Genomic DNA, 12049 nt, shown 5'->3' on the forward strand with positions numbered 1-12049 from the left:
TTCTCATTTGCCCACATTATACTCCATCTGCCACATCTTTGCACTCACTTACCCTATCCATGTCACTTCGTAACCCCCTTACATCCTCTTCAGAATTTACTTTCCTACCTATCTTTGTGTCGTCCGCAAATTTAGGAACCATTCCTTCGGTCCCTTCATCCATGTCATTTATATAAATTGTAAAAAGTTGAGGCCCCAGCACTGATCCCTGGGGAACACCACTCTTCACATCCTGCCAACCAGAAAAAGACCCATTTATGCCAACTCTCTGCTTCCTGTTAGCTAGCCAATCTTTTATCCATGCCAATATGTTAGCCCCTACACCATGAGCTTTTATTTTCTGCAATAACCTTTGATGTGGCGCTTTATCAAATGCCTTCTGGAAATCTAAATACAGTACATCCACTGGTTCCCCTTTATCCATAGCACGTGTGACTCCTTCAAAGAATTCCAATAAGTTGGTTAAACTTGATTTTCCTTTTACAAAACCATGTTGACTCTACCTGATTGCTTTGAATTTTTCTAAGTGCCCTGTTATAACATCTTTAATAATAGCTTCTAACATTTTCTCTATGGCAGATGTTAGATCTAGTATGGTCTGCTCTCTGGTTGGCTGCAGAACACTGTTCTAAGAAACTATCCCAAGAACATTCTATGAACTCCTCACCTATGCTACCTTTGCCCATCTGATTTTTCCAGTCTATATGTAGACTAAAATCCCTCATGATTATTGCTGTACCTTTACCACTACACCACCAACTCCCCCTAATGAATATGATGAACAGTTGAAGCCCCAACACAGATCCTTGTGGGACACCACTAGTCACATCCTGCCAATTAGGGTACCTACCCATTATCCCTACACTCTGTATCCTGCTGTTCAGCCAATTTCCTGAACAGGTCAATAATTTGCATTCGATTCCATGAGCTTCAATTTAGCTAAGACTCTTAAGCAGAACTTTATCAAATGCCTTCTAAAAGTCCATATAGTAAATTCCATAGACATCCCCCCTGTCCACTACTTCAATCAAGTTGGTCAGCCACGACCCTTTATAAATTCATGCTGGCTCTTTCCGATCGGTGAAAATGATCAAGGTGTTCAGTCACTTTATCCTTAATTATATGTTCTAGTAATTTCCCGGCAACATATTTAGTCCATAATTCCCTGGCTTAGTGCAACACGGGCTCAGATGCAGAAATGGTGGTTAGTGGCGCTACTTCAGCAGATGAGTTATAATCCACTCTGCAGTTTGGATTGGGGACAGTTTCAGAATGAATTCAAACTTTATACTAAGACCAGGGGAGCAATTAGTTCCTTCTTGGATAGTCAGTTGTTAGTATTCACAGAAACCCATTGCCTCACTGGACAGTCTTCAAACAAGCTACAGATAAATCTACTAAAAGTAGGCTGTCAGATATGGGAGACATCCCACTTGCCAATGACAGAATTTGAGAATCACAGACCATCCCCTTTGCTCTTTCACCCAACAACACATGTCCCTGGGTTTGTACATGCTTAAAAACTGTTAAATCTCTAAGATCCCACAAGGATCTTTCTAAGAAAGATCTCTAAGGTCATCAACCTTGAAACATTAACTCTTATTTTTCTCTTCATAAATGCTGCCAGGCCTGCTGAGTGTTTCTCACATTTTCTGTTTTTCAGATCGGCAGCATCTGCAGTATTTGGTTTTGCTTTTTAGCTTAGCTCTCTCTGATAAATCCAACATGCGATCCGCAGACTCTGCCACATGCAGGGCAGGTGATGCTTGAAGGGCTGGGTAGATGAGATGTTGAGAGGTTTGTGCGCTCTCTCCGACGCCTCGACATCCCTGAAGTATTTCCACTGTCTTCCTGGAGGTTTCCTGCCACAACCAAGTTCTGACTAGAGCAGTTGCTTTGGAAGTCTGGTGTCAGGCATACAAACTACTTTTCCTGCCCAGCAGAGCTGGTTTTGAGTAATTAGCGCCTCGATGTTAGGCACGTTGGCTTGGGAGAGAAAATTGCTGTTGGACCACCTTTCTTGTGACCAGATTTGGAGGATCTTGAGAAGGCGTCGCTGGTGATACTTCTCGTGCTTTGAGGTGCCTGCTGTAGGTTGTCCAAGTCTCCAAAGCATATAGGAGCGTGAGGATCACTGCTGACCGGTATACCATGATCTGAGTCTCAGGTTTGAGATCCTGGTCATCAAATACTCTTTTCCTCAGTTGGCCAGAAGCTAAACTGGAACACTGGAGGGGATGACCTTGGTTTTCCAGGTGTTCAGTGAAAGGCCCATTTTCTCATATGCTTCAGAGAAGCAGTCAACAATGTCCTGGAGCTCAGTTTCTGAGTGACACACACACATCATCTGCATACTGAGCTCAGTAACTGACATTGGGAGTGCTTTTGGTTTTGGATTGAAGGCAATGTAGATTGAACAACTTCCCATCTGTTCTGTAAATTATCTCCATGCCTGTGGGTAATTTGCAAGAGGTGAGGTGCAATATTGCAGCGAGGAAGATGGAGAAGAGGGTTAGTGCAATGACACAGCCTTGTTTGACCCAAGTCTTCACTGAGATTTGCTTTGGTTCGCAGAATTCAACCATCTGAAGCTGTGCAGCTTTACCAAAACAAGCTTACCATTGCTTGCCCAGTTAGGTTCTGGCTTCTAGGGTTATCTGGAGTTGAGTGTGTAACATCTCAGCCCCCAGTGACAAATCTACACCTCCAGCTCTCATTAATGAGCCAGGATGACTGCTTAATCATCAATTGTGTCCTGGATTGCTGCACACCAGCTTGGTTCAAATTTCCTCATTGGTCAGGGAGGTTGTCTTCAGTCTCCATGTATATCATCTTGGGGGAGATTTAATCCCATCTCCACCCGCCCTTTCCCTTAGGAAAATAATCAATAACCAACTGACAAGTATTGGCTTGAACACTTACTAGATAAATAGCAGATACCAAGAGATTCTCATAAACAGCATAAAGCGTGCGACAATGCTGCCACCTAACCAACACATGGAAACACACCATACCCCACTGAGGTGGGCAACAAGTCACCAGCTGCTGGTTTTTCTGCAACCCAATAATGACAGATACCAAGCCTTAGATATAACGAGCACTAATACCTACCAGCAACTGCAGTCTCAACTCTCATCAGTTATACAACAGACATCCTCCATCATGATGGTGCATGGGCCTATAGCCTTAATAAATGCAAGCTGATGTTGAGGTAAGACGCTATAAATATTCAAAAGTTCAAGCTTCTATGTAGCTGTGGAGTTCAGACATCTCATCAACATCAATGGGATACTTTTAACTGCCTTACAAGAGTGTCTGAATCTCCATTAGACAAGCCAACGCATGTTACAGAGCTGTTCACCTTGTGTAGTTTGACATTGCGCGGCATCTGCTGTACGACCAGGGCAAACCCATCCTGCAGTACCAGCCGGCCTCTCCCATCCATCTGCCAGATCAGAATCTTCCCATCAGTGCTTGCGCTCAGAACATGAATTCGGTTACTGCGGCTCAAACTCTGGATCCATTGCACCTGTTTTGAAAAAAACATGGTTTTGTTTTAAAACTCAAATATTTAGAGAAAGCAAAGAAAAAGTTTAACTTGTTCCTTCCTTCTCCTGAAGTTCACAATATGCCCTGCTGCTGATTGTTCTCCAGCCGAGACAGTGAGGGCTGGCAGGGTCTCCCTCTGTGACAAAAGTCGACAGGGTAGAAATTACTTCAGTTCTGCCGAAGGGTCGTGAGGACTCGAAACGTCAACCTGAGTTTTTCCAGGTAATTCTGTTTTTGTTTTGGAAATTACTGGCTGTGCTGGGCGGAAGGTGGAATAATCAATGTGTTAAAAATGATAAAAACAAAAAATGCTGGAAATACTGGAAGCAGAGAAACTTTGATAAAAAGGTCACAACCCTGAAATGTCAACTCTGTTTCTCTTTCCACAGATGCTGCCTAACTTCCTGAGAGAAAATGCTTTTTCCGTTTTGTATTTCAGGTTTCCAGCATCTGCAATATTTAGCTTTTCTGTTAAAAATGATCACTGGTCTCCACTGTGCCCCAGCCCATCTGCTCCTGAAACCATCCATACCTTTGTTACTGCCAGACTCAGACAATTCCAATGCCTCCCTGCATGTTGCACCCTCCATAAACTTGAACACGCAATTTGCTGCCCATCTCCTAACTTGTACCACGTCCCATTCACCCATCACCCCTATGCTCCATGACCTATATAGGCTCATGATCTGACAAAGCCTCAATTTTAAATTCTCATCTGGTTTTCAAATCCCTCCTTGGCCTTGTCCATCCTATCTCCATAACCTACTCCAGCCCCACAACATTGCCTGGTCCCTGCGCTCTCTTCTTCTGGATTCTTGCACTTTCCCCAAACCCTCAGTCCCACCACTGGGAGCCATTAAGATTGTGGGAGGGGAAGGAGGGGTGTGGGAAAATAATAATCAGCTAAGTGGTGTGCCCACAATGTCTGACTGGATAATAGGGGAGGATGTGAATCGAATAATGGGCCAGTCCCAGGATCACCATTTCAGTGAAGTGGCAAAGATCTGCCCATGAAACCATACCCCAGCTTGGGCCATTCCTCCAAGTTCCCTCCCATTAAAAGGAATGGTCAGAGAATTGTACAAAAGCATAAAGTACTGCAGGAAATCATAGATAAAAACAGAAAATTCTGGAAAGCACTCAGCAGGTCAAGCAGTATCTGTGGGTGGGAAGCAGAGTTAAATTTCAAGCCAATGGCCTATTATCAGATCTGGGAGCAGTTAGAGATGTAAGAGTTTTAAGCAAATATACAGCTGCGGTAAAGGAGGGAGGGGGAAGGAAAGAACAAAGGGAGATCTGTAACAAAAACAAAAATACCTGGAAAAACTCAGCAGGTCTGACAGCATCTGCGGAGAGGAACACAGTTAACGTTTCGAGTCCGTATGACTCTTCAACAGAACTAAGGAAAAATAGAAAAGAGGTGAAATATAAGCTGGTTTAAGGAGGGGTGGGACAGGTAGAGCTGGATAGAGGGCCAGTGATAGGTGGAGATAACCAAAAGATGTCATAGACAAAAGGACAAAGAGGTGTTGAAGCTGGTGATATTATCTAAGGAATGTGATAATAGGTGACGTTAAGGGTAGAAAGCAGGACGAGCAAGGTACAGATAGCCCTAGTGGGGGTGGGGTGGGGGGAAGGGATCGAAATAGGCTAAAAGGTAGAGATAAAACAATACATGGAAATACATTTAAAAATAATGGAAATAGGTGGGAAAAAAATATATATATATAAATTATTGGAAAAGGGGGTGGCAGGGGGTGGTCGGAAAGGGGGTGGGGATGGAGGAGAGAGTTCATGATCTAAAATTGTTGAACTCAATATTCAGTCCGGAAGGCTGTAAAGTGCCTAGTTGGAAGATGAGGTGCTGTTCCTCCAGTTTGCGTTGAGCTTCACTGGAACAATGCAGCAGGCCAAAGACGGACATGTGGGCATGAGAGCAGGGTGGAGCACGGCGACAGGGAAGTCTGGGTCATGCTTGCGGACAGACTGAAGGTGTTCCGCAAAGTGGTCATCCAGTCTGCGTTTGGTATCTCCAATGTAGAGGAAACTGCATTGGGAGCAGCGAATGCAGTAGACTAAATTGAGGGAAGTGCAAGTGAAATGCTGCTTCACTTGAAAGGAGTGTTTGGGCCCTTGGACAGTGAGGAGAGGGGAAGTAAAGGGGCAGGTGTTGCACCTTCTATGGTTGCATGGGAAGGTGCCGGGGGAGGGGGTTGAGGTGTAGGGGGTGATGGAGGAGTGGACCAGGGTGTCCCGGAGGGAACGATCCCTGCGGAATGCCGCCAGGGGGGTGAAGGGAAGATGTGTTTGGTGGTGGCATCATGCTGGAGTTGGCGGAAATGGCGGAGGATGATCCTTTGCGGAGGCTGGTGGGGTGATAAGTGAGGACAAGGGGGACCCTATCATGGTTCTGGGAGGGAGAGGAAGGTGTGAGGGCGGATGCGTGGGAGATGGGCCGGACACGGTTGAGGGCTCTGTCAACCACCGTGGGTGGAAAACCTCGGTTAAAGAAGAATGAAGACATGTCTGAGGAACTGTTTTTGAAAGTGGCATCATCAGAACAGATGCAACGGAGGTAAAGGAACTGAGAGAATGGGATGGAATCCTTACAGGAAGCGGGATGTGAGGAGCTGTAGTCGAGGTAGCTGTGGGAGTTGGTAGGCTTGTAATGAATATTGGTGGACAGTCTATCACCAGAAATTGAGACAGAGGGGTCAAGGAAGGGAAGGGAAGTGTCAGAGATAGACCATGTGAAAATGATGGAGGGGTGGAAATTGGGAGCAAAATTAATAAATTTTTCCAGGTCCAGACGAGAGCATGAAGCAGCACCAAAGCAGTCATCGATGTACCGGAGAAAGAGTTGTGGGGGGGGGCCGGAGTAGGACTGGAACAAGGAATGTTCCACATACCCCATAAAGAGACAGGCAGGGAGATCTGTGATAGGGTGGAGGACAGGAGAGGTAAAATGACAAAAGGAATGATTGTGCAAGGCAAAAGGGAGCGCTAATCAGACAGGGAAAGAAACAAAAGATGGGCCTAGCGGAGTCAAAAATCACAAACGCAGAAACATTACCAGCAGCTGCTGTCCAAAAATTCCACGGCAGAGATCATGATCTGAAATTGTTGATCAATATTGATCCCGAAAGGCTATGAAGTGCCTACCTGAAAGATGAGATACTGTTCCTTGAACTTCCATTAGCCTTCATTAGAACAGTGTAGAAGGTTGAGGACAGAGATGTCAAGAGTGAGAGTGGAGGTGGAGAATTAAAATGACAAGTCATGGAACTGTAAGGCAGTGAACAGAATGAGGTGGGAAATCCCCAGTCAACATGTTCATGAAAGTGGGGAGAGGTTGCAGCACCCAGTACTATTCTCAAATACCAGGGAGGATACTGGCCGCAGCACAGAATTTCAGAATGCATTCCACAAAACAGGTAAAAATGAAATCTCAAAATCCCATCTGACCCTTTCAGTCACTCTGATCAAGATGTTATCTCAAGAGTAGGACAATAGGCCCCCAGGAGGCCATTCAGCCCATCAGGCCTTCTGGCACTCAATTGGATCATGGTTGATCTTCATCTTAACTATCCACCCACAAACTTGGCCTGAACACCTCTTCTGCAAGATCTTTGTCTCAGTTATCTGGGGTCAGCATCTGTTCAGTTGGCAATTGGGCAGTCTGAGTTATTTTTAAATAAAAACAAAGGTGCTTTCATTTTTGTTTAGTCTGCAGGCTGGGTTTTTCCCTCATTGGCGCTGTTACTAATGGAAGTAAACTAGACCCAAATTTCAACCAGCCATTGTTACACTGCTGGAAACTTGCCAGATTTTCCCCTGGTTCACACTTACTACATATTGATGATGGAAGAGAAACTCAAGCAGTTGAATGGGGCCCTCCTGTCCCTACATACCTGAATAAATTACGATATAACTGAGTCCCTTCAAAATAGCCTTCCAATAGCCACACAGAGTGATGACAGCATAAATGGGGATTGGAGGTGGAAAAGGGAGAACACGTGATACACAGAGCCTCAGTCTCCCTTCAGATCCCACAAGGTGAAAAGGATGTTAAACCAGGTGAGGAAAGGACAGAAGGATCAGAATAATCCAAACAAGGCTTTTACCTGATAAACAGGCTCACGGTGGGTATCCTCAGACATTCCTGATCTAGCAATTAAAGGGTCATCGGTTTTACTGCTGTTCCACACTAAAACTTCTCCATTGTAAAGACCACCTACAGAGGACAGCACATATATTAAAGGTAGAAAGCAAATCTTTATATTTTCCACCCAGAGCTCATTCATAAATAGAGGGTAACCTAGGTGCTAAAAAGAGGAAATTAAGCAAACTAATATCAGCAGAGAAAAATTACCAGAAAAACTTAAGCAACTAAAATCTGACAAATTCCCGGGATCTGGTGGCCTTTATTCATTAGAGTTTAGGAGAATTAGGGGTGATCTTATTGAAACGTACAAGATTCTGAGGGGGCTTGACAGGGTAGATGTTGAGAAGATGTTTCCACTAGTGGGGTAAATCTCAAACTAGTGAAATCTCAAACTAGGGGACATAGTTACAGAATAAAGGGGCACTTATTTAAAACTGAGATGCGAAGGAATTTCTTCTCTCAGAGGGTAGTGAATGTCTGGAATTCTCCACCCCAGAGAGTTGTGGAGGCTAAATCACTCGAAGTAATTAAAGAGGAGGTAGATAGATTTTTGAAATATTGGGGAGTTGAGGGCTATGAGGAACTGACATGAAAGAGGAGTTGAGGCCTGGGACAGATCAGTCATGATCTTATTGAATGGCAGGGCAGGCTTGAGGGGCCGAATGGCCTACTCCTGCTCCGATTTCTTATGTTCTTACATCCTAGTGTTCTAAAGAAATAAGTGTAGAGATAGTGGATGCTCTGGCTATGATTTTCCAAAATTCCCTTGATTCTGGAACAGTCCCAGCAGATTTGAGGTTAGCACATTTAACACCGCTATTCAAGAAAGGAGGGAGAGGGAAAACAGGGAACTACAGACCAATTAGCCTGATATGAGTTATTGGGAAAGTGCTGGAATCTATTATTAAGGAAGTCTTAACAGTGCACTTGGAAAGTCCTGGTATGATCAGGCAAAGTCAACTTGATTTTACGAAAGCGAAATTGTGTTTTTTGAGGATGTAACTAGTAGGGTAGATAAAGGGAACCAGTAGATGTAGCACAAAAGACATTTGATAAGGTGTCAAACAAAAGGTTAAAATAGGCAACATAAGGCCTCATGAAGTTAGAGGTAATATATCAGCTTGATAGAGGATCAGTTAACAGACAGGAAACAAAGAATAGGCATAAAAGGGATATTCTAAAGTTGGCAAGCTGTGACTAGTGGAGTGTCGCAAGGATCAGTGCTAGGACCTAAGCTATTTACAATCTATATTAATGACTTAGACAAAAAGACAGAGAGTAATGTATCCAAGTTTGATGACTATAAAAAGCTAGATGGAAATGTAAGTTGTGAGAAGGGCATAAAAAGGCTACAAAGAGGTATAGACAGGTTAAGTGAGTGGGCAACAATATGCAGATGGAACAATGTGAGAGAGGTTATTCAGTTTGGTGGTAAGAAAAGAATATTTTTTAAATGGTGTGAAACTTGTGAATGTTGACGTTCATAAATACTTGGGTGTGCTCATACGAGGAACTCATGCAGGTACAGTACAGGAAGCAATTAGGAAGGCAAATGGCATACCAGCCTTTATTGCAAGGGGAACTGGAGTACAGGAATATAGAAGTCTTCAATTGCTACAATTGTTCAGGGTTTTGGTGAAACAACACTTGGTGCAGTTTTGGTCTCCATATTTAGGAAAGGATATACTTGAATCGGGGGCAATCCAGCAAAGGTTCACTAGATTGGTCCTTGGGATGAGATGCTGAGTAAATTGGGCCTATATTCTCTGGAGTTTAGAAGACTGAGAAGTGATCTCATTCTTGGCAGGGTAGACACAGAGGTTGTTTCTGCTGGCTGGGGAATCTAGAACACAGGGAGCAGTCTCAGGATAATGGGTTGATCATTTAGGACTGAGATGAGGAGGAATTACTTCACTCAAAGAGTTGTGAATCTTAGGAATACTCTTCCCCATTGGGTTGTGGATGCTCCAACGTTGACCATATTTAAGGCTGGGATAGACAGAGTTTTGGTCTCTCAGGGAATCAAAGGATTTGGGGAATGGACAGGAAAGTTGAAGCTCAAGATCAGCCATGATCATACTGAATGGTGGAGCAGGCTCCATATGATCCGTATGGTCTACTCCTGCTCCTATCTCGTGTTCTTGTGTATTCCTGATTTACTAAGGATTTACAAACTGTCCATTGACACTACTGTGTCACCGATGAGTTGGAGGCAGAGGAGGTCTTATGGAAGAATACACAGCAAATATCTACTTTACAGAAAAGTCTATTGACTTAGCAAAAAGCAAACAACAGCAAATAGGACAAATCTGGAAAATTAAATTTAAAAAAAATCAGTCTCAGGATGTGGGCATGCTGGTAAGGCCACGTTCATTTTCCTTCCCTAGTCGCCCCTTGAAAAGGTGGAGGTGAGGTGCCTTCTTGAACTGTTCCAGTCCCTGTAGTGATGGTAATCCCCACAGTGCTGTTGTGAAGGGTCGCATAATGGTTATGTTACTGCACTAGTAATGCAGAGACCTGGACAAAGAGTGCCTTACTTCCATCAAATCATTCCATAACCTTCTAAATTTCAGGGAATGTAACTCTAGCTTGTTGGATCACTGCTCGTAATTTAATGCTTGGAGTCCAGGTATCAGTCTGGTAAAGCTATCCTGCACTTCAAGACCTATATATCCTTCTTAAGATGTGGTGTCAGAGGTGCTCACAGTACCCAGGTGTGGTCTCACTAGGGCTTTGTGTCACTGAAGCATGGCTTCTACCCCTTTGTATTCTAGTCTTCTAGATATAAAGGCCAACATTCCATTTTGAATTTGATTATTTTCTGTACCTGTTCATGGCATTTTAATGATGATTTGTGTACCTAGACCTCCAAGTCTATTTGGAGTTCCACTGCTTTTTGTTTTCACCATTCAGAAAGTACCCAGTTCTATCCTTCTTAAATCCAAGGTGGATGACTTCACATTTGCCTATATTAAAATTCATCTGCCTGTTTTGCTCATTCACTTGATCTATCGTATACAAGTGTATTTTTTACTTCTCCAAGTAATATGTCATTAATCCTGGTAGTTGATGATTGTGGTAGTAATAACTTGATAGGCATGAGGTAAGCGGGAAACGAGAATCAAAAAGAATAATGCCACAAATTTTTAACGAGTACAAAGCTGGAAGATCCTCGGGTCTGTGTTGAACCAGGTGATCTGAATCCAAGCAATAGTGGAGATGCTACATGTCATATTGTCTTGTTTTACAAGTGTGTGCTTCTTCAGCTTATTTATTTTTCTCATTATCATACTAGATAAATCTTATTAATGAGGCAAATCAAACATATCAATAGGCATTAAAATAAATGTCAATAGTGAATTAAAACAATAGTAAGACATGGGACAAATAAAACGATTTACCAGAAGAATGATGGGCTATTTCTACGGCCCCACTGCGTTTGCAAGATTAGGTCCTTTCTGTTCTCAGCAGCACTTCACAATAGCCTGGACTCAGCTTCATCAGATTCAGAGCTGAGAGATTATAGCCTCACCAGCTGCATACAAATAGAACCTGAAGCTTGAGCATGAATGTTTCCTGGAAACATTTAAGAGCATAACAAGCAGACTGTAGAGGTTGGGGTTGAGTATGGAGGAATCTACTTTCTGCAGCATTTCAGTGTTGCATTATCATCTGAGGTTTAAGTATTCCTCAGATGGTTCTCTTTCTCCTCCAGAACCAGCAAGTAGCACCACACAAAATTGCTCTCATAAAACACCCACAGATAGAATATAGGTTCTGATTGAAAATGACAAATATCAATGCAAAAGGCCAAAAAGGCTAAAAAATCTAGTTCGAGCTACAAAAACAGGAAAGCTACCTACGAAAGTCTTCTTTGGAAGAGCAATACCGCAAGTAACTAAAGGTGTTTCCCTGCCAATGGACGTTGAAAAATAGCAGTGCTTCCGGACTGCTGTTTCAATCCGAAACCAGGGAACCAGAAGCTATTTGTACCGTCCTCCCCTGTTGCTATCTCAACAGATTACACCAGTTAGCACTTCAGGCATACTAAGGACCTACAAATAGTATGCCCATTTTGCAGATCTCACACACAATTAGCACTAAACATTACAAAATTGACATCAATAATCATGGAAATGCTAACAAGGGAATCAAGGGTAGGCAGGATAGTGGCGCTGAGGCCACAGTCAGGTCAGCCATGTTCTTACTGAATGGCGAAGCAGGCTTGGGGCCTACTCCTGCTCCTAATTCATATGTTTGTATTAATATTTCTATGTAATTTTACATCTCCATTCCCCACTGTTTGCAATGCCGCCTATCTTTGTGTCATCGGCA

General features: G+C 43.3%; 1 protein-coding gene across 1 annotated transcript in view; it reads right to left on the reverse strand.

Annotated features, from left to right (window-relative positions):
- dync2i2 (dynein 2 intermediate chain 2) overlaps nt 1-12049 on the reverse strand; it is a 39482-nt gene that overhangs the window by 5188 nt on the left and 22245 nt on the right. The window contains exons 4-5 of the mRNA XM_078550162.1: nt 7674-7783; nt 3362-3529 (exon numbers count right to left, since the gene is read on the reverse strand). Of these exons, the coding sequence (XP_078406288.1) occupies nt 3362-3529; nt 7674-7783 (278 nt within the window). The remainder of the gene's footprint in view (nt 1-3361; nt 3530-7673; nt 7784-12049) is intronic.

The sequence above is a fragment of the Cetorhinus maximus genome, chromosome 10 (assembly GCF_964194155.1).
Source record: "Cetorhinus maximus chromosome 10, sCetMax3.hap1.1, whole genome shotgun sequence".
Classification (NCBI taxonomy): domain Eukaryota; kingdom Metazoa; phylum Chordata; class Chondrichthyes; order Lamniformes; family Cetorhinidae; genus Cetorhinus; species Cetorhinus maximus.